The sequence below is a fragment of the Poromitra crassiceps genome (assembly GCF_964638095.1).
Source record: "Poromitra crassiceps genome assembly, chromosome: 10".
NCBI classification, from domain to species: Eukaryota; Metazoa; Chordata; class Actinopteri; order Beryciformes; family Melamphaidae; genus Poromitra; species Poromitra crassiceps.
The window spans coordinates 13,384,981-13,410,913 of record NC_139631.1 but is presented as its reverse complement, the minus strand read 5'-3'; the positions used below and the strand labels follow the sequence as shown (position 1 = coordinate 13,410,913).

The window sequence follows — 25,933 nt, the reverse complement described above, 5'->3', positions numbered from 1 at the left end:
GATAATGAGTTTGTGTGTAGTGTAATAGCTTGGGTTGTGTTTCTAGGTGTCATTTTGGTATGAATTTAGCTCGTGCCAAAATGCAGTACATAACCCACGCCTCATAAAATAAAACATTCTGGACCTCACTCATTTCTAAACCCTAGTTACGGCCCTGGCTTTCCCCACACTGGCGGGGCCCCATGTTGTGCAATAGGTGCCATTTTTTAATTTTTCGCCCCTGCGCTTCCAACAGCCTGAATCCGCCACTGTCAGTTATTGCACCACTCCTCCCCTGTAAGCTGCTTTCCAAGTTTTAGTATCTGATGATATCCCAGCCCAAGGCCTTTCGGCCTCCAGCCAGCCCGGCTGAACTGAAATTTGTTGCATCATAAGGGACATTGATTGCTTTAGAGAAAATAATTATACCTAGACTGCGTATTAAGAGGTTGAATTGGCTTAAGTTATGTTATGTTATACTAAGTAATAACTTAATTTTCCAGCTGGCTGCCTGCTGGCTGCCAGCCGAATGGTCCAGATGCCATATTGTATCTAATATTTTTTTAAGAATATTTTTACTGCAAGATATCAATGAGCACAGTCCACATTGATACATAACAAGCAATCATATTTTCAATTTCTTTTGACAAGAACAACAACAACAATATGCGGCTTAATGTACAGTTATCTCTGTATCTAACAATAGGCCTACTTGAAAAAAAGTCAGCCTTAATTGGCTGGTAAACTAAACTCTGAGTCTGGCCAGCAAAGAAGAAGAAGAAGAAAGAAAAAGTTATAATGGTTTAATCATATGTGACAGAGTGCTGGTGATGATTTAAATGTGGGCACAAACTGCAAACTTTCCTCTGGCTTGTTTGTAAAAAGTAGGACAATTCAAGCTGGATGTCAAGTCGGAATCCAAAGCTACCATCAAATGCACCAACTAATTTCTGCAAAATAAATTTGCCCATGGGCATGTCCATTACTTTTCATGATATATGTCATTATAAATGAGATAAGAGTGAAAGAGACAGACTGAGGAAGTATCATGCTTGAAAGCGCTAAACAGTGCCACTCTCTGGATCAAACTGGCAACTACAACGTGCTGCTCCATTGAACATCACAGCCAAGGTGTCAGCAGCTTCTCATATCCAGCTGTTAACAGCAGCACACAGGCCTTTGAAGTGATATATGAAGTGAACCACAATAGCTTAGCTCATGCTTGAACTTAAATTCTAGTCGACTTATAGAATCATCTCAGTTCATTAAAGCCTAGTGGACAAATACTACCACATAAATGTAGTGGTGGGCATCTATGTTGCTTCACTTTTCCCATACAATTTTGTTTGTTTACAACGTTGATTCATCTAATAATTTGTGACTGCATGGGGGTGCCATCTTTCCTCATCCACTCTGAAATGACCCCCTGCCTGCACCAATCAATTTCATATGGTTCTGCTATATTGTTTGTTCTGCATCAGCTGGCTCTTTGAAGTTTGAAAGCGAAGATCAGACTGTGACATGTTTGAGCCAACCTTGAACAATGATCTATAAATCAATAATTAGCTTCTTCTCTCCATATAAGTGACACTGCGTCTTACCAGCATGTCTCCTAAAGCTCGGGACTAGGCAGACTGCTTATGTAGGTTATATTAATTTCTTGCAGTCAGATTAGGGTTGTGCGATGTCACCTAAATACCCACAGTGAAACATCGCGATGGACGATGGCATCGTCGTTGACGGGGGTGGGGTTAATTAATGATTTATGAAGTCCATGCGTTGCCGTTTGGCTGCGCCACTGCAATGTACGTTCATGTTTACAACAGGACAGCTGAGCTCTACATGTCATGAGAGACCAGTGGGCTTGGATAGGCTGCTACTACTACAGCACAGAGCCAGGTGATTCAAACCGTAGGCTATCACTACCAGCAATATTGAAAGGCGCAAAACAATCAAACATTAACGTTACAGATCGTGACCAACAAGGTGTGTGTGTTTAATTTAACTAGCTGGCAGAAAAGGGGCAGAATTACTGGCGGCTAACGTTAGATTTGTGTGGGCTCAGTTTTTAACCTAACATTAGGTTACGTTAAGGAGAGATAGAAAGACAGCAGCAGGCAGCCTACACAGTATGTAATGGAGAGAGTTCCTGGAAACAGGTGAGTTGAATCCACAGTTGAAGACTTGTAACATTACTCACATTGGGTTGAAAACAGGAAAGAACATAAAGTTTCTTCTTTCTTAACATTTTCACAACACAACGGACTTCTGCTTATCTTCTCTTCCTCTCCGCTTTACCGCTTCTCTGAACTGGGTATAAGGTACGCTTTGCAACTTGCTTAATGCCGCCCGTGCGTCCCCCGTGTGTCGCGGTTGAGTGGAGTTAGCCTTTTTTATTATTAAATCTGCCAAATTTTAATTCGAACAGATAATCACGATGGTCCGATGTAGAAGGGTCAGAGGTCGATGGGGGTCGGCCCATCGACGATGGTCGATGCCATCGTCCATGGTGCCAACCCTACGTCAGATACACCTAGAATTATGAAAAATATTAAGCTTATTTGGTGTATGGATACATGACTTTCAATCAGACCTCCTTTTACCAATGCAATCGAATAATACAATGAGATTGCACTTTCTTTATCGTGAGAACTCAGATGTCAAAACAGACAACATAATAGGAAAATTACTACTTTTGCAGAATTTATGAAAGTTGAAGAATGACAGCATAATTATGTTTGGAAGAATTATCCTGAAAAGAAAAGCTTATAATTGCAACATTGCCTCTTCATATTTATGCCCAATACTTCCCTGACATCAGAAACATTTTCAAATATTTTATCTGACAAATCCTGTGTGGCTGTGGCCTGATAGTGAATGCTGCCATATGAGATGGGCAGTTACAGCAACCTTCCTCATTTGCACACTTAAAACATCAAATTGGGAGACATTATAAGCACACTGTAATGGTGGTCTGGGCTTGAGGATGTCCTCTGTTGCACATTAGTAAAACAACATATCAACATTTGCTAATCATTAAATATTAGGTCATGGAATGAGAGAGAGAGGGAGAGAGAGAGAGAGAGAGAGAGAGAGAGCACTTTATTCTTCACTGTAAAAAAGAAGACATAAGGAAGACACATTTTGATCTAAAAATGTTTCGGAATTTGACCAACTACCTGAAAGTCATCAATTACAATTAGTCCTAGCAGGTGATGGAAGACTGCTAGAATAGCAGCAGAATATGTGTTTAGTTGCCACAGCCTGAGGGACAGCAGTTGACTGTCCTCTGAAGACTCTGTCCATACGGTATGGGGCTATTATCAATGATTTAATTTCTACAACAAGGCCAAACAGTTTCCATAGTACTAGGCTACTTTGAGTTCTTGCATAGGCATTTATACGTAAAAACAGCACTGGTCGAAAAATGTGCTGAGATGTAAGGGTGGATGCTGATATGAGGACCAGGGAGGTGTGATTTGTTGATTATCTTTGCATCATCTCTCTCTCTCTCACCCACCCGGACGTCCACAAGCAGCTACTTCTGCAACTCCCTAATTTTCAAAGCCACTCTCTTGCACAGGCTAGTAGTAACTTCACTTCTCTTTGCGTCGTCCATCCATCTGCTGAACAAACCTGATGGAAACCTGGTGAGTTATATCTTCACTACACTGTGTATGAATTCATCAAACCTTAAGAAAAAGATGAGATTGGTTATAAACTCTAAACCAGGGATACTCAACTTGCTTTGCCCGGGGGCCACTTTCGTGAAATTATAGAAGGCCAGGGGCCAGTTAATAAACAAACAATATACATTTTTCTGTAAGGGATTGTAGGTTTTTGGGGTGTCAGCCAGAGTTTAGTCTGACAATGTTGTGCACACCGGATAGTGAGTTAGGTTAAGTTAGTTAGGTTAAGTATATACACATAAGTGCCTGGGTAGCGAGCAGACGGCAGTATTTGACAATTTAGCAGCTAAATCATAGATTATTGAAAGATATTCCATATTCCAGACTGAAATGCTATAACAGAAGGGGAATATTGGCCGGAATGACATGAACATTTGGACACTTATTCAGAGGGTATCTTGCATGTTGCGTTCAGGTGCACTGTAAAATAAAAATAAAAAAAGCAATTCCTGGAGGTTTTGCATCATCAAAATAATATTCACAAAACAATCTATCAGTGAACTCAGTTTAAAATATCACGGTATCAGAAACTCCATTTACAAATGACATGTGAACTAAACTGTTCCATCTGTAATCTCCAGACTCTTCTAAACTGTTGACAAACCAACATGGCGGGGGCTCTAAGACTCCTTCTCATTGGCTGTCTGCTGCACGGTGAGCTACTTTAACCACAACAGTTCAGTGTTGCAAAGAGCTGAGTGTAACAGACACAGTCAGTCCCTGTCAGAGACTGAATGTAACGTACCAATGTGACATGCCAGCTGTACTTTACAGGCCTTGGGATTTCAATCTTATTTCTTGAATGATCTGAACATTAGATGATGTTAAAGGTCCCATTTTATAATATTCTTAGCTGTTTAAAACATGTCTCATGGGTCTTTAAAACAAGGTTATGAATTCTGTCAAATCAAATGCAGCCTCTGTGGGACTTCTCTACCTGCTCTCTCTCTCTCCTCATTGTATGCACTGTTTTGAAGGGGGCGGGGCCTCTGATAAGATGATCTGTTAGGATAGATCCATCTTTGGTGCAGTTAATTTGTTTTCTGGACACTTTTCCATAGTACACAGCTATGCTTCAGACAACAACTGTTTGGACTTCCTCATTCAGCAGGTCTCTATTGAGAATAAGACCTGATGTGTCTCAATGAGATTGACCTGTTTAAAGAAAGGTTTAAAAAAAATCAGTTGGCGGGCGCAGCGCTGTAACAAGTCAAAACGACTCGTTCGGAGGTATTTTTCCTTATATGTATGGATCTATTATCTACTTTATAATCAAAGAGGCGAGGGCAATCCTGTTTCCATGAAATGAAGAAAAACAACATATATCCTAACAAACAAGATACATAGGGTACAGTACATTTCTGTGGGTTTAAGAAATTAGTACAGTGCATTGCATCATTTCTGTAAAGTTTTGTTTTGTGTTTCAGGTTCCCTGTGCCAACAGTGGGCATCCTTTATGCCTTTGAGTATAGAGGTGCTGAGAGGATCCTGTGTGGCCATCCCCTGCTCCTTTACCATAGAGGATCAGTTTAACGACAAGTTAGTTAACACATGTAAAGGAATATGGAAAATAGGTGACGATGACGTGTTTGGTACAAGTGATCCAAACAAACAACAAGCTCGAAAGAGACTACAGGGAGAAGTTACAGGAGACCTAACACAAAAGAACTGCACCACAACATTGAATGAAGTGACTTTTGATTCCAGGGGTCAATATTCTTTCAGACTCCAATGTCCAGATCCAAGCCAGCTGAAATATAATTTTAAGGAAACAAAAGTGAACATTATCGTAAAACGTAAGTCCTGGTATCCAGTTACTGGAAAATTGGTGTTCATTTATCCAATTTAACCTTGCAGAGGCTCATTGAACTTGTTTTTGGTTTTCTGCACTGCACATCAAAGAATGAAGCGACTGGTCCAAATGTGTCTTCTCTTCATTCCAGATGCTCCTCCCAGTCTGACTCTAGCACCACGCAGCCTGAAGGTGAGGGAGGGGAGCTCAGTGAGACTGACATGCTCTGCTCTAGCTCCCTGTCCTTCTCTTCCTCCAAGTCTGACATGGACCCCCGGGGACCTGGGGACCATCCAGGAGACACTGACGAACAAACAGGATCAAACTAAAGTCAAAACGTCTGTTCTGACCTTCACTGCTTCTCACCTCCACAATGGAAAGACGATCTCCTGCACTGCTCTGTACAACCGACAAGATGGCAGTGGGAGCCGATCCCCTGCAGCAAGTTCAACCCTCAGTGTTTTATGTGAGTTCATCTGTCCTTTTGAGTAAACTTGTGATATGGTGGTGACACTGATTACCTTACATTGAAAGCAATGTATGAGAGAGAAAAAAATATTATTTTGATGGCATGTTAGGAAAAGGTGTCAATTCTTGCTTTCAATGACCAAATGTGAGTTTTTCCTACAGTATGATATCAGAACCTGCAACAGACAGTGTTAGGCCTTGGCCACACTGATCTGTCAGAAAATGGACAGAATTATTGAAGGACAGAGGTCTGTCCGATGCATGAGAACTGAGTCTACGTCAAACCCCTCGCCGAGAGCGCCGGGGCTGCTCCGCGGCCGGCGAGCCGGCCTGCGCAGCCTGCGTGCAGCTCCTTGGAAATGTGACTCGATGCAAATGACATGAACAGCGCGAGTATAATATAATGTAGATCATGTGCAGATAACTGGAGAGAAGTATATGCACTACATTCTCCCCTTGGACTAACTTCTAGTCACTGAAATCCTAGTGAAATCACACAATTTTACTCATTTTGCTGGGGAATCCCTTATAGCCTCCCTCGTTCACCGCCTCTGCCATCTTCTTTGAAAAGTTGAAACAAATCTCGGAACGCCTCCTCTCGAGACCTCGACTCTGATTGGCTAAACGGACAGTGACTATCCGACCATCCGACCATCCGATACGTCCATCCAGAAAAAGTTCATCCCTCTTCAACTTTCTGTCCATCAAAACGTATGCAAATTTTCTGGATACGTAGTATGAGTGCTCCACGGACAGTCGGACAGTTGTCATTGAAAATGAATGGAAGTGAACAGAGAAATGAACGCACACGGACAGACACCACGGATCAGTGTGGCCAAGGCCTTAGGCATAGCTACACGACATGTACGATTGATTCCTCCGTGTTTCTCCAGATGCTCCCAGGGAGACCTCAGTGTCAGTCAGCCCCTCTGGTCCGGTACCAGAGGGCAGCTCAGTGACTCTGACATGCAATAGTAATGCAAATCCAGCAGTGTACAGCTACACCTGGTTCAACGCGGATGGAGATCAGGTGACACCAGTGGGTTCTACTAAGGTCTCTGAGGTCCAGGTCTCAGTCAAGAACAGCCGGTTTTACTGCAAGGCCAGAAATACAGATGGGACCCAGAACTCCTCCGTCATTCAGATAGATGTGCAATGTAAGTGGAAAGAGAGCGAAAAAGGAGATCACACACCCGCTGTTGACCAAATTCAACATGTCATGTAATATTAGCACATCATACTACATCACTACACCAAGTTATTGTTATGTTTTATGTTATCATATCATGTTATGTTTTGTTACAGTACCGGTATGTTATGGTGTTACATCATTTCATGTTGTTTTGTTATGATGCCATGTGTCATTTAAGATAGCGGCAAAAGAGGAGAGAGAAAATTATTCTTTTGATTGCATGTTAGAGGAAAAGGTGTCAATATTCTTGCTTCTGATGACAAAATGCGAGTTATTTCTACAACGTGATATCAGAACCTGCAACAGACTGTGTTAGCCGTGCAAAAGACATGTATGATTGAGTCATCCTTTTCTCCAGATGCTCCCAGGCAGCCCTCAGTATCAGTCAGCCCCTCTGGTCTGGTGCCAGAGGGCAGCTCAGTGACTCTGGCCTGCAGGAGTGATGCCAACCCAGCAGTGACCTACACCTGGTACAGAGAGGATGGAGATCAACAAGTTGTTGTTGGGTCAGAAAACAACGTCACCCTCAATAACATTGACAGGAAAAAGAAAGGGCCATACATATGTGAAGCAAAGAACGCTCTCGGGGAAGCTAATGCGACCGTCCTGCTTGACTTTGGATGTAAGTAGATGGCTGTCATGGTGATTATGTCTATATGCATTGTACGTATATGTGGTACATTATTTAGTCTTTGTGTGTAGATACATTCTCATGCACATATTTTAAGTAATAAATATTTATGTTACACTTAATGTCCACCACAGGTTCCCTCTATCTTAATGTACACCACAGGTTCCCTCTATCTTGCTTTACGCTTGTTTTAGGGTGTTCCGTAAATCTGCAAACGAGGAAATGGTGGTTTCCTTGAAACTGCGATAACAGAACTACCACCCATGTGTTATGTGAAGACAGTTCATTGAAATGTTTTGCTAATTCATTTAACTTGATATTATGACCTCATTAGTGAACCTGGTTATGCATAATATATTGTCTGCTTGTGATTTGGGGTGAATACCAGTATTACCTATATATATCAATTGACAGGTGACATCTTATCAGTGCCAAAAGGACACAACTGAAATCATGACCCATATAATGTTTTAATTAAACACAATCTGAATGCTGCAACAGTAAAAATAGGGTTTTGTTTGCTGCAAAAAGGGTGTAACTGCGCTACTGTATGTCTGTTTGACACCAAGCAAAAGCACATTTTGGACACTGAACAAACATTGTGGGTAGATGTTTCTAACAGCACCTACTGTATTTCAATAATGAGAGACTAGAAGGAAAGTACAATAAACTTTAATGATAAACAAACAACACTTAGATTTGGCGAATGACTCCATGGTATGATGACGCTCCTCTGAGCCGAGAGGAGGACGTCAGTGATTTATAGGATAGAGAACCCCCATAGGGAGTTCTACTGGAGTCATGACATTGGTGGTCAGGGGAGGAGGAGGGGCGAAGCAGCAGCTACGCAGGAACAGCAGCTATATGGGTGAACAAACAGAGTGAGTTACGACTTGCAAGAGTATTAAATAGAACTTCATTTAGGTGATTGGCCAACGGCCGAAGAGAGGGAAAGCGTGGGAGACATTGATTGGACAGGGATAAAGAGGGCGTGCATATTTATGAATGGCTGATGTAACCTGAGGGCGTTGCTGCAGGGGAGAGAGAGATGAATGGAAAGGAACCATGGATTAGTGAATGGGATGGATAACAATCATTGACTAGTGAAGTAGTCTTCATTATTGAAAACAGTCTAAGACATTATTATGTAGGTATATGTTCATGAATTGTCACATACTATAGATAATCTGTTGAACATCTGTTAATCTGTTGAATTGTTTAATGTCAACTAATAACTGTTGAAATGTTACAAATAAATACTCTGTAGACTCTCTGTAGGAAGACTATCCAAATAAAATGTTACTAAAGTTTTTTTAAACATAAAATATGTATCAATCAATTTGTGTAGTACTGTTCCATACCATTCTGTGACCCAAATTGTTTTTTAACTGAGCCCTTGGCTTTCTTCTTTTTGCACTACAGCTGCTCCTGAGATCCTGTTCTCCTCTCGCTGCATCAGAGCTGCAGCCCAGATCAACTGTTCCTGTGAGACTGTGGGATCGCCTCCTCCCACTGTACAGTGGCAGTTGGATGGGACACCTGTCAATCATTCTGACAGGTTTACCATCAGGGAGGAGCCTCTGAATGACACAGGTCTGAGGAGCGTCATCACCATGAATGGAGCACAGTGGAAGCAGCCTTCCACCCTGGTCTGCCACAGCACCAACTCTGTAGGATCTGCCAGTCAACGGTTTCGTGTTCGCAGCCTGGAGTCTCTACAAGACCAAGGTTAATTTTTTATACAATGAATGACAGTATTATTGCTCAACTATTTGGAAAGCATCAAGCTTTCTTGAAGTCCTTGTGAATTCACCTCTGTTCTGGCTGTACATTCATACAGTATATTAATATCCATTTATACAGCTGAATTCTGATATTCTCAACATCTGTATGTATTTGCATTTATTCTCTTTTTCGATGACTGACTTTAATCTCAGAATTTCATCTCAGAATTCTGAGAATAAAGTCAGAATTCAGACTTCTAGCTTTAAATTTAGAATGCTAACTTTATTCTTAGAAGAAAAAAATATCATGAATAACTGTGTTAATCTATAACCTTAAATTATGTTATCTCTTGTACAGTTCCAGGTCAAGTGCCATTGCCACTCTTCATCACCACAGTTGCTGTTCTAACTGCAGCACTAGTGTGTGTTCTGGTGTTTGCTATCAGGTAGGTGATAGCCTCAATACAAGACTCAACAGTCATTCTTCCTTCGAATCAAAAATAACTCCAACCAACACTTGGGGGGGGGGGGTGTTCTGTTGTCTATTAGTATATTGACTTTCTCAGTGATAACACTCCTCCATCCTGTCGACTGACAAATCCGCAGTTGGAAAATTAAACTTAAATTAAACTGAATTAATTTGACCATGTAAGATGAACATTGTCAAGTCATAAATGTATTCCAAGTCATTATACCAACATGTTAACAGTGACAATTGATGATGCTTCTAACAATACTGTACGTTCCAACATTCTTTTTCCAGGCTCTCCAAGAGACTAAGGGTAAGCTGTTACTTTTTTTTTTATTGATTTGTCTTTATTGGTATCCTGGTATGTTTATGTTTCTTCTGCAATCTACTGTACTGTGTGATATTCTGCAAGTGTGTTTGTGTTTTTAAAGGAGAAGAAGAAGAAGGAAGAAGACACGTATGCTTCGCTGCAGCTTTCTGCTGTTACCAGTCCTGAGTATGAGACCCTGCAGGTGAACAGGGTAAGTGACATCATCGGTGCCAAGGCTGTTGCTTCTTGTCTATATCCGTCACCGTCACCAATAATGGTGGAAGAGTCTATGTGAAACCATTTCAATGTCAAACATGCAGAGAACATCTCTAGTTGCGTCATTTATAATAAACAAGGACAAATCCGGCCCAGGCCCACGTGCGTCATGTGGCAACTGCGGGGGCAGGCTTACTTGGGTTGTGGCTAGATGGGGTACAGCCACAGATGGAGTGACACAAAATCGTGGCAATTGTTATTCCATTCAATTTGTGGTACTTCTTGTATAGTGTCATTACAAAAGCAAATATACAACAGGGTGAGATAAAAGAACACAGCCCCCCAATATTCAGCTATAATCCAGTGCGTGTGTGTGTGTGTGTGTGTGTCATTTTTCGGATCAGCCAAAAAAAAATTTTTTTTTTTTGACAAATGTACTACTTTGGCACTTCCCCCCCCAGTTGTTATTGGGGGGAAAAAAACATTCAAGTAGGCTATGCAAACAGTGAAAACTATGAATTTAAATGAATAAATAAATGTAATAATAATAATTTACTAAAAAAATAGAGTTGAAATAAACTCCATTAATATTAAATTATTTGCTATGACTCTGATGCAGCTGCCTGCCGCAGTGTCCCGCCTGCACTGGCAAAGACACAGGGTTTCAGCCCTCAGCCCCACCGCGACAACACGTACTGTAGCAAGATGTACAGTATATTCAATCGGAACCAGTGGTGCATTGAATCATGGAGAAAACATTACATTCTGGAAACCGTAGCAAAACGGTGCACACCGTTTATCAAATTGAACACGCCCTGAGAGCTGCTCTGAGCGAGCGGAGCTGAGTGTTTTTCAAAGGGAAGGCAGACAAGACAGACAGTATTTCGCCATAAGTTGCATAAACTTCACAATCTTGTGATCTATTTCAATGATGACCAACATGCCCAGTTTCCCATATAGCCTACGCGAAGCCACAGTCCACGGGATGTCTCTTAATTGAGGGCAAAGGAGGCTTTAATCAGTCGCTCGCTCTTTATTTTTCTCCCCTTCTAAAGTAACTTCAGAATCAGGCACAGCACGCAACTATATCTTTTCACTGCAACTCTACATTGATGTGAACAGCAGTAGTTAAACTGTATCACTGATGGTTAAACTTGCAATTAATCCGCGGTTGCATGCCAAACCGTGGAGGAACTGCATCAAAACCGTGTGTGTGTGTGTGCGCGCGCGTGCGCGCGTGCGTGTGTGAGTGCGGTCGTTGTAATTCAGCCAGTGTCCCAGGGCAGGGGTGAAAATTTAAGCAGCACGATTCAAGCACCCGCCCTGTCAGGAAACAAGTCAGTCATTATGACTGACTGAATGACTAACTCACCCCAAACAGCCTCCTCATGACCACGCGCTGCACGTGGTAAAAAAACATGTCCAAATAGTTGTGTTTGTAGAAATAATTTGCTCTATACCAGCTTAGGACATTTCCAGGAGGTTTCTTTGAATCTCACTGTGCAAGGACAGCATAGTTATCATAATATCACCATTTTCTGTTGCAGAGCCAGGAGCCACCTCCACCCTCCCAGATGCGATGAAAAAGGCACTGCAAATCTCCACTTAGCCTATTGATGAACAAAATTAACAGTTAGATTGAAATGTCTATACTTCATGATTTCACCAAAAGGTTGTCATGCCTTTTGACATGCTGGTTTGATTAATTCCTTTGACTTTCCAAGTGTTTAAGGCAGAACAGGCATTATAAACACACATTGTCAGTTGAGCATTTAATATCAAATATGTTGGTGTGATTTTTGTTGCTTGTTTCTTTTGATAGGCTATTACAGCCATTTTGTGGAATTTATAGACATTCACTGCTGTATAATGAGCTTATTCTGTTGTAATATTGGAATGTCATTATTTCTTAATAATCAGAGTCTGATTTATTTGCACTATTTTGTAATAAAGTGCACTTTTGTGATTTCTTTCTTTTCAATTTATGTTTGCAATAAAATGCAAGTGCAGTTAAAATCTTTTTATTTTCTTGATTAGTACTTCATCTTAATTCACTCACAGTTTACATAACATAGCATAGTAACATGTCATTGTTTTGTCATACAGAACAAGCTATCAGTATTTTCAAGCTTTATTGTGGCATCAGTAACCTAACGGAGGAAAACAAATAGAGAACAGTAGGCTATTGGCAAAACACCCCGGCTGCTGATGGAGGATTTGCTCTACAGTTTTGCTTCAGTGTACAGAGCTTTCACCAAACTCATCTAATTAGAGGCAACGATAATGTTTTATTCCTTTGTCTCAGGGATGCATTAAGGTGACTTTGCCAAGAAGCCTCAGGAACTAACTCATAAGCATGTAACACAGTGGCCTTCACAAAGTCATAGTTTAAACCTTGCTCAGTTGTAAAGCTGGCACACACCTCCTGTGCTTTTCCAACTAGTTCAAAAGCGGCCACACATCGTTTGGCCAGTTCAGAGTGGCTGCAATATGTTCAAAGGTATTTAGATGTGAGTCTACCTCAGACTCCATGAACAGAAGAACAAGTGCAATATGCCAGCTTACATCAAAACGGTCTTGGCGGATGGGAGAGGAGGTGATTGTTGGTGTTACTGCATTGACCTCGCTTTAGCTCTAGTCTAGAGCCCACAGTCACAGTTTCCAGCTCTGGGTTCCTCACCTCTGACTCTCTAATACCAAGCACCAGCCTGAGCTTCTCAGCATTCATGCTTTAGAAACCCAGTGGTCTTCACGAAGTGATGGAATGTTGTCCTCTGTACAGTGCTTCTCCTCATCATCTACAGCCATACAGCAAACCCCCTTCCACCAACCACTCAAAGGATCAGTTTGATTTCAGCCTTCTTGGAATTAAATGGCACCTGTACATCAAAAAAAGTTAGCAATAATATATCAGCTTCCATGTATCCACATTTCTCTACAGTGGGATTTGTAGTAAAGTCATCTTTAAGATTCAAGATATTTTTATAGTCATATGTAATTAGATGACAAACGTGGAATTTGACTTAGTACAAATATGCAGCACAGTGGTCACATCAATGGTAGAATAGTAGAAGATGGAGCAACAGGAAACAATCTCAAATTACAAAGTAAAAAGTCCTTTAAAGTGACATATAATGGGGGGGGGGGCTCCTTACTGCCACACTCACAAAAGAAAATGCTGTGAAGCAGAAATGTACGTTACTGTACCAAACGGATAAGCTACCACCAGAAACATTTGTGTTAGGCCCCGGCCTAGGGGAAACCCTGGCACAACACGAGAGTGGATCCCTTCCTTTCCCCCTCCCAACCAGCAAACAAAGTTAAGGGGAAGACTTCAGGGTGGTACATGGTCAAAGTAATAAACAAAATGAAAGCTAAACATAATCTATTCTATAAAGAACAACCAAAGTTACATAGAGTGGTTTGGTGTCTCTATTAGACACAAACTATTAGACACAAACTCATAACGAGGAAGTAACAGGAGGCTTTCAAACAAAAAGGCTGCCTCTGCCTACAACCCCCAGTACACGCTGCTTACAAACTATAACACCATGAACAACCTCCAGTACACGCTGCTTACAAACTATAAAATCATTAACAACCCCCAGTACACGCTGCTTACAAACTATAAAACCATTAACAACCTCCACTGCTTACAAACTATAAAGCCATGAACAACCTCCAGTACAGGCTGCTTACAAACTATAAAACCATTAACAACCTCCAGTACAGGCTGCTTACAAACTATAAAACCATTAACAACCTCCAGTACAGGCTACAGGATACAGGCTGGAAACTGGCAGAGAAGGGAGACATCTCTGGACAGGTGGTGGCAGTTTTATATTCGAGTACTCAGCAAGAACCAATCACCAGCCAGGGCACACCAGCACAATGACACACAGCAACCAATCACAGCACACACCACCTGTTGATCATCAGACACACCCAGATTTGGGAGAGAGAAACCCAAGAGCAGAGGGGTCATAGCAGGCTGCCAAAGAACGGGGACTCATATCATGTACATTAAATGCAATTACAATTTATGCTATGAATTTTGAGTTCCATTATGTGTAAAAGCTACTCAACCATGACATTTGACAGGGGAATAGATTCATTTCTGATTTTGTGGAAATATTCACAGTGTCTATTTGACAGCAAATCCCTTGTTAGTGTTCAGTTGTTTGAGCTGCTCTTTAAAGTGACAGAGACATGACGGTGCTATTATCAATGATTTAATTTCTACAACAAGGCCAAACCGTTTCCATTGTGTCATTAAAACTATTACTAGGCTACTTATTTGAGTAGCTTGCATAGGCATTTAGACGTAAAAACCGCACTGGTAGAAAAATGTGCTGAGATGTGAGGGTGGATGCTGATATGAGGACCAGGGAGGTGTGATTTGTTGTGTTAAGTCATTATCTTTGCATCATCTCTCTCTCTCTCACCCACCCGGCCGTCCACAAGCAGCTACTTCTGTAACTTCCTCATTTTCAAAGCCACTCTCTTGCACAGGCTAGTAGTAACTTCACTTCTCTTTGCGTCGTCCATCCATCTGCTGAACAGACCTGATGGAAACCTGGTGAGTTATATCTTCACTACACTGTGTATGAATTCATCAAACCTTAAAAAGATGATGAGATTGGTTATAAACTCTAAATTCTCGAAAACATTAATTCAAAGAAATGTTGGAGCTTACAGCACTGATCATATAGTTGCAATGTTTGAAAGCTAAGAGCATTGTGGAAGTCATCAGAATTATGTTTCATCATGTATTTATTTTATATATATTATAATATTCAGGTTATATGTACTCCAAAAAAGGGTTGTTTTAATTCATTAAGCTAGGTCACATAGGATTTAGACCAGGGATGGGCAACTTTGATGATAGAGAGGGCCACAAAAAAATGTCCTCACTACCAGAGGGCCAAATTGTGACCGTGCACTTCCACCAGTAGCCTACTGTAACACCATCACTCCCAATTATAGCTACTAATTTGGTAGTCAAAGTTTATTATACCAACATTTATATTTTTCATATTAAAATTTAGTGATTTTTCCATTCAGATGACACCAGAAACTTTGCTCTAGCTCTAGTCATATTAATCAGATTAGTAATGTTGCATGTGCAATGTGCATCCTGGATATAGCTTGTTACAATAGCTTTAGCTCAAATGCTAATGTTAAACAGTATGTTGATGGTAAATGCTAACACCATTAGCGCCATGTTCTGGGATGTACAGTAAAATAAAAACACAGATTTGAATGGTTTAACCTAACCTAACCTAACAAAAAACTTTCGCATTGTTAAAAAAAAAAAAAAAGTACCCAGGGGGCCACAATGAGTGAGGTCGGGGGCCGCATGCAGCCCGCGGGCCGCCAGTTGCCCACCCTTGATTAGACCTTGAGGAACAGACAAAGGAAGTGTAACTACCGTTTTTAAAGGGGGAACAGGATGTTCAGGGTCTCAGCTATTTCAAGAAACCAAGAATACATCAAACATGGAGGTTTTGTATCATCAAAATAATATTCACAAAACAATCTATCAGTGAATTCCGTTTAAAATATCACTGCATCAGAAACTCCATTTACAAATGACATGTGAACTAAACTGTTCCATCTGTAATCTCCAGACTCTTCTAAACTGTTGACAAACCAACATGGCGGGGGCTCTAAGACTGCTTCTCATTGGCTGTCTGCTGCACGGTGAGCTACTTTAACCACAACAGTTCAGTGTTGCAAAGAGCTGAGTGTAACAGACACAGTCAGTCCCTGTCAGAGACTGAATGTAACGTATCAATGTGACATGCCAGCTGTACTTTACAGGCCTTGGGATTTCAATCTTATTTTCTGACTGATCTGAACATGAGATGATGTTAAAGGTCCCATTTTATAATATTTTTAAAACAAGGTTATGAATTCTGTAAAATCAAATACAGCCTCTGTGGGACTTCTCTACCTGCTCTGTCTTTCTCCCCTCATTGTATGCACTGTTTTGAAGGGGGCGGGGCCTCTGATAAGATGATCTGTTAGGATAGATCCATCTTTGGTGCAGTTGATTGTTTTCTGGACACTTTTCCTTAGTACACAGCTATGCTTCAGACAACAACTGTTTGGACTTCCTCATTCAGCAGGTCTCTATTGAGAATAAGACCTGATGTGTCTCAATGAGATTGACCTGTTTAAAGAAAGGTTTAAAAAAAAATCAGTTGGCGGGCGCAGCGCTGTATAAGCATGCAAATGAAATGCATGTTACTTTGTGATGTCACAAAGTGATGAAGTCAAAACGACTCGTTCGGAGGTAGTTTTCCTTACATGTATGGATCTATTATCTTCTTTATAATCAAAGAGGCGAGGGAAATCCTGTTTCCCATGAAATGAAGAAAAACAACATATATCCTAACAAACAAGATACATAGGGTACATTTCTGTGGGTTTAAGAAATTAGTACAGTGCATTGCATCATTTCTGTAAAGTTCTGTTTTGTGTTTCAGGTTCCCTGTGCCAACAGTTTAGATCCGTTATGCCTCGGACTATACAGGTGCTGAGAGGATCCTGTGTGGCCATCCCCTGCTCCTTTACCATAGACGACCAGTATAACGCAGAATTAGTTGACGCATGTAAAGGAATATGGAAAATAGGTGACGATGACGTGTTTGGTACAAGTGATCCAGACAGACAACAAACTCGACAGAGACTAAAGGGAGTAGTAACAGGAGGCCTAACACAAAAGAACTGCACCACAACATTGAATGACGTGACTACTGATTACAGTGCTGAATATTCTTTCAGACTCCAATGTCCAAATCCAAGCAGGCTGAAATATACTTTTAAGGAAACAAAAGTGAACATTATCGTAAAAGGTAAGTCCTGGTATCCAGTTACTGGCAATTGGTGTTCATTTATCCAAATTAACCTTGCAGAAGCTCATTGAACTTGTTTTGGGTTTTCTGCACTGCACATCAAAGAATGAAGCGACTGGTCCAAATGTGTCTTCTCTTCATTCCAGATGCTCCTCCCAGTCTGACTCTAGCACCACGCAGGCTGGAGGTGAGGGAGGAGAGCTCAGTGACACTGAGATGCTCTGCTCGAGCTCCCTGTCCTTCTCTTCCTCCAAGTCTGACATGGACCTCCGACCTGGGGACCATCCAGGAAACTCTGAGGGACAATCTGGATAAAACTAAAGTCAAAACCTCTGTTCTGACCTTCACTGCTTCTCACCTCCATGATGGAAAGACGATCTCCTGCACTGCTGTGTACAACCGACAAGATGGCAGTGAGAGCCGATCCCCTGCAGCAAGTTCAACCCTCAGTGTTTTATGTGAGTTAATCTGTCCTTTTGAGTAAACTTGTGATATGGTGGTGACACTGATTACCTTACATTGAAAGCAATGTATGAGAGAGAAAAAAATATTATTTTGATGGCATGTTAGGAAAAGGTGTCAATTCTTGCTTTTGAGGACCAAATGTGAGTTTTTCCTACAGTATGATATCAGAACCTGCAACAGACAGTGTTAGGCATAGCTACACGACATGTACGATTGATTCCTCCGTGTTTCTCCAGATGCTCCCAGGGAGACCTCAGTGTCAGTCAACCCCTCTGGTCCCGTACCAGAGGGCAGCTCAGTGACTCTGATATGCAATAGTAATGCAAATCCAGCAGTGGACAGCTACACCTGGTTCAACATGGATGGAGATCAGGTGACACCAGTGGGTTCCACTAAGGCCTGCAAGGTCCAGGTCTCAGTCAAGAACAGTCGGTTTTACTGCGAAGCCGGAAATACAGATGGGACCCAGAACTCCTCCATCACTCAGATAGATGTGCAATGTAAGTGGAAAGAGAGCGAAAAAGGAGATCACACACCCACTGTTGACCCAATTCAACATGTCATGTAATATTAGCATATCATACTACATCACTACACCATGTCATTGTTATGTTTTATGTTATCATGTCATGTTATGTTTTGTTACAGTACCGGTATGTTATGGTGTTACATCATGTCATGTTGTTTTGTTATGATGACATGTGTCATTTAAGATAGTGGCAAAAGAGAGAGAAAATTATTCTTTTGATTGCATGTTAGAGGAAAAGGTGTCAATATTCTTGCTTCTGATGACAAAATGCGAGTTATTTCGACAACGTGATATCAGAACCTGCAACAGACAGTGTCAGCCGTGCAAAAGACATGTATGATTGAGTCATCCTTTTCTCCAGATGCTCCCAGGCAGCCCTCAGTGTCAGTCAGCCCCTCTGGTCTGGTGCCAGAGTGCAGCTCAGTGACTCTGGCCTGCAGGAGTGATGCCAACCCAGCAGTGAACTACACTTGGTACAGAGAGGATGGAGATCAAAAAGTTGTTGTTGGGTCAGAAAACAACGTCACCCTCAATAACATTGACAGGAAAAAGAAAGGGCCGTACATATGTGAAGCAAAGAACGCTCTCGGGGAAGCTAATGCGACCGTCCTGCTTGACTTTGCATGTAAGTAGATGGCTGTCATGGTGATTATGTCTATAGGCATTGTACGTATGTGGTACATTATTTATTATTTAGTCTTTGTGTGTAGATACATTCTCATGCACATAATTTAAGTAATAAATAATATTTATGTTACACTTAATGCACCACAGGTTCCCTCTATTTTAATGTACACCACAGGTTCCCTCTATCTTGCTTTACGCTTGTTTTAGGGTGTTCCGTAATTCTGCAGACGAGGAAATGGTGGTTTCCTTGAAACTGCAATAACAGAACTACCACCCATGTGTTATGTGAAGACAGTTAATTGAAATGTTTTGCTAATTCATTTAACTTGATATTATGACCTCATTAGTGAACCTGGTTATGCATAATAGAGTGCTTGTGATTTGGGGTGAATACCAGTATTACCTATATACAGAAGTGTAGTGCTATCTGGAGAAGTGGGGGAACGCATCTATATGGGGAACAAACACCCCCTCCCCCGGCACAAGGGCAGGTTCCAACAACACCCCCCTCCCCCCCTGAATGCACGTACACACACACACACACACACACACACACACACACACACACACACACACACTGACACACACAACTTAGCTTGCACACTGCAGAAGTAGCCCATGACACTTCCAGCTGTGAAACTAAAAAAGATGTAGTCCAGCCTCAGCTGACAGCAATGAAGCAAGCAAGGCACAGCAGAGCAGAGTCAGTTATCACAAACAGCTAAACAATCTCTCAATGAGTCTCGAACATCACACAAGTTGCACAACGCATAATTGATCATCATTTGGCACGGCAGCCGGTAATTTTAGTGAGTAACTTACCATTTTGTGGCGAATGCTGGCGATGCAAATTGCAATGGACCGATTAACGCAAACTTTTGATTCAACCGCATTGAAAATAAATTAAGGGGGCGTGTGCCTGCCTGGTGCCAAACAGCTTTTAACATTGTTTCTTCATGATTGTAAACGTACCTTTTTAGGAGCTGGTCCGAAAGATGAAAGGATGTTTGGCTGCCTTTTCATCTTTAAAAAACATATTTTGATGCTGAAAAAGCCATTAGCTAGTTAAGGTGGAATGTTTCCTTTTTCCTTCAAGCCATGAGTTAATGCCGTGTAAATAATCCAGCCCACCTTAAATATAGGAACGACAACTTTGCCCAGTTTCCCTCATTTTATTGGCCCCACGCATGCACGCGCGCGCACACACACTTTATTCAGGCATGCTGAGCATCCATTCTTTTTCGTTCCTAGAATTCACAAAGAAATTGGACGTCGTGCATTTAAATTTAAAGTTCCATCTGACTGGAACAATTTGCCTACCTCACTTAGATCTATCACATCTTTTCATTCCTTCAAGGCATCTCTCCTCACTTATCTTCAAACAACCTGCTCCTGCTTCTAATTATGTTTGAAATTGTGAAACAACTTGCTCATGATACTTCATGCATGTAAATTCACCTTATCTGGGTATGTGTACACTTACAGTATGTATTCTCACTGTATATATTATGCTATCTTTGGGGACTAAGGGGTTGGGGAGTGGCTAGGCCTGGGAGTGCTTCTTATGTGTATGTATGAGTGTATTTGCATGTTTGTTTTATGTAACACCTGTTTTCTTTCTGTATATTTGTGCTAAGGACCCCCTCGAAAACGAGATGGTTCATCTCAAGGGGTTTATCCTTCTAATAAATTTGAAATCTTATTAGTGCCAAAAGGACACAACTGAAATCATGACCCATATAATGGTTTAATTAAACAAAATCTGAATGCTGCAACAGTGAAAGTAGGGTTTTGTTGCTGCAAAAGGGTGTAACTGCACTACTGTATGTCTGTTTGACACCAAGAAAAAGCACATTTTGGACACTGAACAAACATTGGGGGTAGATGTTTCTAACAGCACTTAGGTCAACTCAAAATGCATGCTGATGTACTGTAAGTAATACTAGCATGGCAGCATGATCACATTTTTATCCTATTCATATCTGAATTAATATTCTATGGCAATATATGAATGTCAATATTTTAATATTCCTATGAAATATAGGCATATAGATTCAAAATCGTATCTTATAATGTTAGGAACTGGTCAAGATGAGCTCTGATAGCAAAACTGCTGGTAGCTGAAGTTATGAGGAGTTTTACAGCTCTTTGAATTTGTCCCAGCCAGGATGTATCAATAAGGCCGGACCTGCAAAAATGTATTATACTATCAAAAGAAAAAAAGTAATTTATTACATCTTTAGAGGTTTATTAAAAAGGTTTATTCCACACACCTGCACCTACTGTATTATGTAGGTATATGTTGGAGACGGCTTTAGCTCAGGAGGTAGAGCGGGTCGGCCAATGACGCAAGGGTTGGCGGTTCGATCCCCGCTCCCTCCCAGCTGCTGTCGTTGTGTCCTTGGGCAAGACACTTAACCCCAAATTGCTCCCGATGGTGTGTAGGCACCCTGCGTGGCAGCCTGCCGCCATTGGTGTATGAATGGGTGAATGTAGACTATCTACTCATTGTAAAGCGCTTTGGATAAAAGCGCTATATAAATGCAGACCATTTACCATTTACCATGTTCATGAATTGTCACATACTATAGATAATCTGTTGAACATCTGTTAATCTGTTGAATTGTTTAATGTCAACTAATAACTGTTGAAATGTTACAAATAAATACTCTGTAGACTCTCTGTAGGCAGACTATCCAAATAAAATGTTACTAAAGTTTTTTTAAACATAAAATATGTATCAATCAATTTGTGTAGTACTGTTCTGTACCATTCTGTGACCCAAAAAAATGTTTAACTGAGCCCTTGGCTTTCTTCTTTTTGCACTACAGCTGCTCCTGAGATCCTGTTCTCCTCTCGCTGCATCAGAGCTGCAGCCCAGATCAACTGTTCCTGTGAGACTGTGGGATCGCCTCCTCCCACTGTACAGTGGCAGCTGGATGGGACACCTGTCAATCATTCTGACAGGTTTACCATCAGGCAGGAGCCTCTGAATGACACAGGTCTGAGGAGCGTCATCAGCATGAATGGAGGACAGTGGAAGCAGCCTTCCACCCTGGTCTGCCACAGCACCAACTCTGTAGGATCTGCCAGTCAACGGTTGTGTGTTCCCAGCCTGGACCAAGACCAAGGCCAAGACCAAGGTTAATTTTTTATACAATGAATGACATCAAGCTTTCTTGAAATCCTTGTGAATTCACCTCTGTTCTGGCTGTACATTCATACAGTATATTAATATCCATTTATACTGCTGAATTCTGATATTCTCTACACCTGTATGTATTTGCGTTTATTCTCTTTTTCGACGACTGACTTTAATCTCATAATCTCATCTCAGAATTCTGAGAATGAAGTCAGAATTCAGACTTCTAGCTTTAAATTTAGAATGCTAACATTCTCAGAAGGGGAAAAATCATGAATAACTGTGTTAATCTAACCTTCCATTATGTTATCTCTTGTTCAGGTCCAGGTCAAGTGCTGTTGACATTCTTCATCGTCACAGTTGCTGTTCTAACAGCAGCACTAGTGTGTGTTCTGGTGTTTGCTATCAGGTAGGTGACTGCTTGGGAAACACTAGCAAGCAATGATCAGATTACATGTACACAGCAAAATCATCTGTGTTAATTTAACTCTATGGACAAACAACTCAAGTCAACACTTGTCAACTTCAAATAATTGTCGCTGGAAAATCAACATAACACTAGAATTTTGTTTGTATATAATATATTGACTTTCTCAGTATACAGCTCCTTCATCTTGTCGACTAACAAACCCATGATGGGAAAACCAAAACTGAATTGAATTTGAACCATAAAGTTTGAACTTTTTCAAGTCCTACTGTATTTTCCAGGGCTCGGACGCGCCATACCCCACCGAAGGATCAGACCACAGGTGACACAGTCACTGTTGTGACGAACCAAGCTGTGACAAATGTGGAGGGGAATGAGGTAACTTTTTAGACTCATAAAGTCTGTCCTTTAAGTAATCAAACAGCGATCAGCAGCATATCTGTACCGATGACATTTCTTGGGTTTCAGGTGCCTGCCATGCCAGAGGAGGAAATCAACGTCAACACGCTGGATCTCAACGTGCACAGAGGGTCGGAAGAACCCGGACCCAGTACAAGCACAGAGCAGGAGAATGAGGAGGACAGTGAGGTGTTGTACGCCAATGTGACTTTTAAGAAAAAGAAGGGAGAAGACTTAGAGGATGCACAGCCAGCTGGTAGTTCCTACCTCGAGGAGGAGAGGTGCATGCTGGGAGAGACGGGCAGTGCGAGCCTGAATGATGACCTGAGGTTGACGCGGAGTGCCGAAAGGCCGACAGAATGTGAATATGCCAAGGTTAAATTTAAGACCAAGAAGTAGATCAGTTCTGTATTCTTGTCTTTAATAGCCAAACACCATCTGAAGCGTTTCAGATGATGAATGAATTAGATTTTATTTTAGATTTGATGCATTATGTTTTTTCTGCACACTTTACAATAAGGTAATGTTATAGTAGTTACTAGTAAACTAATGAGAAACTAGCTATTAGTTAATGAAGAGTTAATGATTAGCTAATGGCCTTTAATCATTAGTTAATCATTAATTAATGATTAGTTAAAGTCAGTTATGAGTATAGTAGTTAATCATTAGTTAACCATTGGTTAATCAGTAGTTAAAGTCACTTTGTGAGGATAGTAGTTAATCATTAGCTAATGATTAGTTGTCAGTTCCTTAGTAGAGTACTTACTCATTAGTTAATGGTTAATTAATGGTCAGTTTGTGAGTATAGTAGTTAATCGTTAGTTAATCATTACCTGTCCATTAATTACTCTTTTTGTGTACCCTATTGTAAAGTGAGGCATCATACTGAGTAGTTCATGAGTACTGAATCATTACTTAACTATTACCAGTTAATCTTTTTGTGTACCCTAATGTAAAGTGAAACATCATATACTTACACCTAACAAATAGATTCAAGACGTGTTCCGGGTGAGATTCGAACCCACGGCCGTTAGTCAGGTTCTCTACCAACTGAGCTGTTGAATTAGGTCAGTCGGTAGAGCCTATGGATCTGTAGAGCCGGAGACCAAGTATTATGTTTTATCCACATACTACTTTCTGTTCAAGTACTTATAGTTTTGAAGATATATTCCACCCAAAATACTACCTTCTCTCCGAATACTTATAGTTCTAAAGGTTATTACATCCAAATACTACTTCAAGTACTTAGGTATGTTTCAGCCAAATACTACTTGTGTACTTGTGTGTCTAAGTACTTGTGTTTTAAAGGACATAATATACCTTCAACTCTAAGTACTTGGACAGAAAGTGGTATTTGGGTGGAGTATACCTTCAAAACTATAATACATGGTCTCCGGCTCTATAGATCCATAGTATGGCTCTACCGTTCGAATCTCTCCTGGAACAAGTCTTGAATTTATTGGTTAGGTATAAGGATATGATATTTCACTTTACATTAGGGTACACAAAAAGAGTAACTAATGATTCAGTACTCATGAACTACCGAGTATGATGCATCACTTTACAATAGGCTACACAAAAAGAGTAACTAATGGACAGGTAATAATGAAGTAATGATTCAGTACTCATGAACTACTGAGTATAATGCATGCACGGAACTGCCAACTAATGATTAACTAATTATTAATTACTATATATACACTCAGAACTAACTTTAACTAATCATTAATTGATTAAATGCCATTAGCTAATCAGTAACTAATCATTAACTAATAGTTAGTTTCTCATTAGTTTACTAGTAACTACTATACAATGTGTGTACCTTATTGTAAAGTGTTACCCAGTATGGCTCTATTGATGTTCAGAAGAAAAAACTGCCCCCTCACTGACCTCTCCATCACCATCGACAATACCACAGTTCTTCCCTCTCAATTCGTTAAAAACCTTGGTGTACATATCGACAACCAGCTATCTAACTCACCCTCAATTACAGCCATCGCCCGCTCCTGTAGATTCTCTTTATACAACATCAGAAAAATCCGTAAGTTCCTCACCACCGAAGCAACACAACTCCTGGTCCAGGCTCTTGTCCTCCCCCGCCTGGACTATTGTAATGTCCTCCTGGCGGGGTTACCCGCATCTGCCATCCAGCCCCTCCAATTCATCCAAAACTCTGCTGCACGTCTGATCTTCAACCTCCCTAAATTCTCCCATGTCACCCCTCTTTTCCGTCAACTTCATTGGCTCCCGGTCCTTGCACGCATCAAATTCAAGACCTTGGTTTTGGCCTTCAGGGCAGTCCACCGATCAGCCCCCCTTTACTTACAATCCCTCGTCACCTTCCAAACACCTCACCGCTCCCTCCGCTCCTTCACCTCCACCGCTCGCCTCGCCCCTCCATCACTTCTTACACCTGGTAGTCGTCTGTCCCGTTCCCGCCTGTTCTCCGCTCTGGCTCCACAATGGTGGAATGAGCTTCCCCCTTCGGTAGTGTTGGCCGAAACACTTTCTATCTTCCGCCGGAGGCTAAAAACCCACCTCTTTGGACTACACCTGGGTCCTCCTTAAGGGTTAATGCTATGGTTACATTTCACATTTCACTGCTTCATTTGTTGTTTTTAACTTATCTTAATGTTTATATTTGACTCTTATATATGTTTCTCTTTTTAATTTGTTCTTATTTGATATGTTTATTAATTGAAATTGTGTAACCTGTAAGTCGCTTTGGATAAAAGCGTCTGCTAAATGAAATAAAGTAAAAGTAAAAGTAAAAGTAAGAAGTTTAGACAGACAGACAGACAGACAGACGGACAGACAGACAGACGGACAGACAGACAGACAGACAGACGGACAGAGAGACAGACAGACAGACAGACGGACAGACAGACAGACAGACAGACGGACAGGCAGACAGACGGACGGACAGACAGTTCTACTTAGACTGTCCATTATACAATAGTTCTTGTTGTTCTTTTATTGATGCTTATCTATTTATGTCGATTGGTTGCTGTTGA

General features: G+C 41.1%; 2 protein-coding genes across 2 annotated transcripts; both read left to right on the top strand.

Annotated features, from left to right (window-relative positions):
* Positions 1–4,276: 4,276 nt before the first annotated feature.
* Positions 4,277–12,053, top strand: LOC310784262 (myelin-associated glycoprotein-like; the record flags this gene model as incomplete). The annotated part of the gene is made up of 10 exons (XM_083645279.1): positions 4,277–4,322; positions 5,096–5,464; positions 5,612–5,926; positions 6,822–7,085; positions 7,479–7,742; positions 9,174–9,479; positions 9,834–9,921; positions 10,239–10,257; positions 10,376–10,465; positions 12,018–12,053. The coding sequence occupies 10 exons, from the start codon at positions 4,277–4,279 to the stop codon at positions 12,051–12,053; spliced, it is 1,797 nt and encodes a 598-aa protein (XP_083501405.1).
* Positions 12,054–16,127: 4,074 nt separating this feature from the next.
* Positions 16,128–24,662, top strand: LOC310784261 (myelin-associated glycoprotein-like; the record flags this gene model as incomplete). Its single annotated transcript, XM_083645278.1, has 9 exons — positions 16,128–16,173; positions 16,962–17,087; positions 17,477–17,743; positions 18,032–18,223; positions 18,737–18,949; positions 21,783–22,094; positions 22,415–22,502; positions 22,802–22,898; positions 22,989–24,662. 9 exons carry the CDS (start codon positions 16,128–16,130, stop codon positions 23,316–23,318), a joined length of 1,671 nt encoding a protein of 556 aa, XP_083501404.1. The 3' UTR covers positions 23,319–24,662.
* Positions 24,663–25,933: the final 1,271 nt, after the last annotated feature.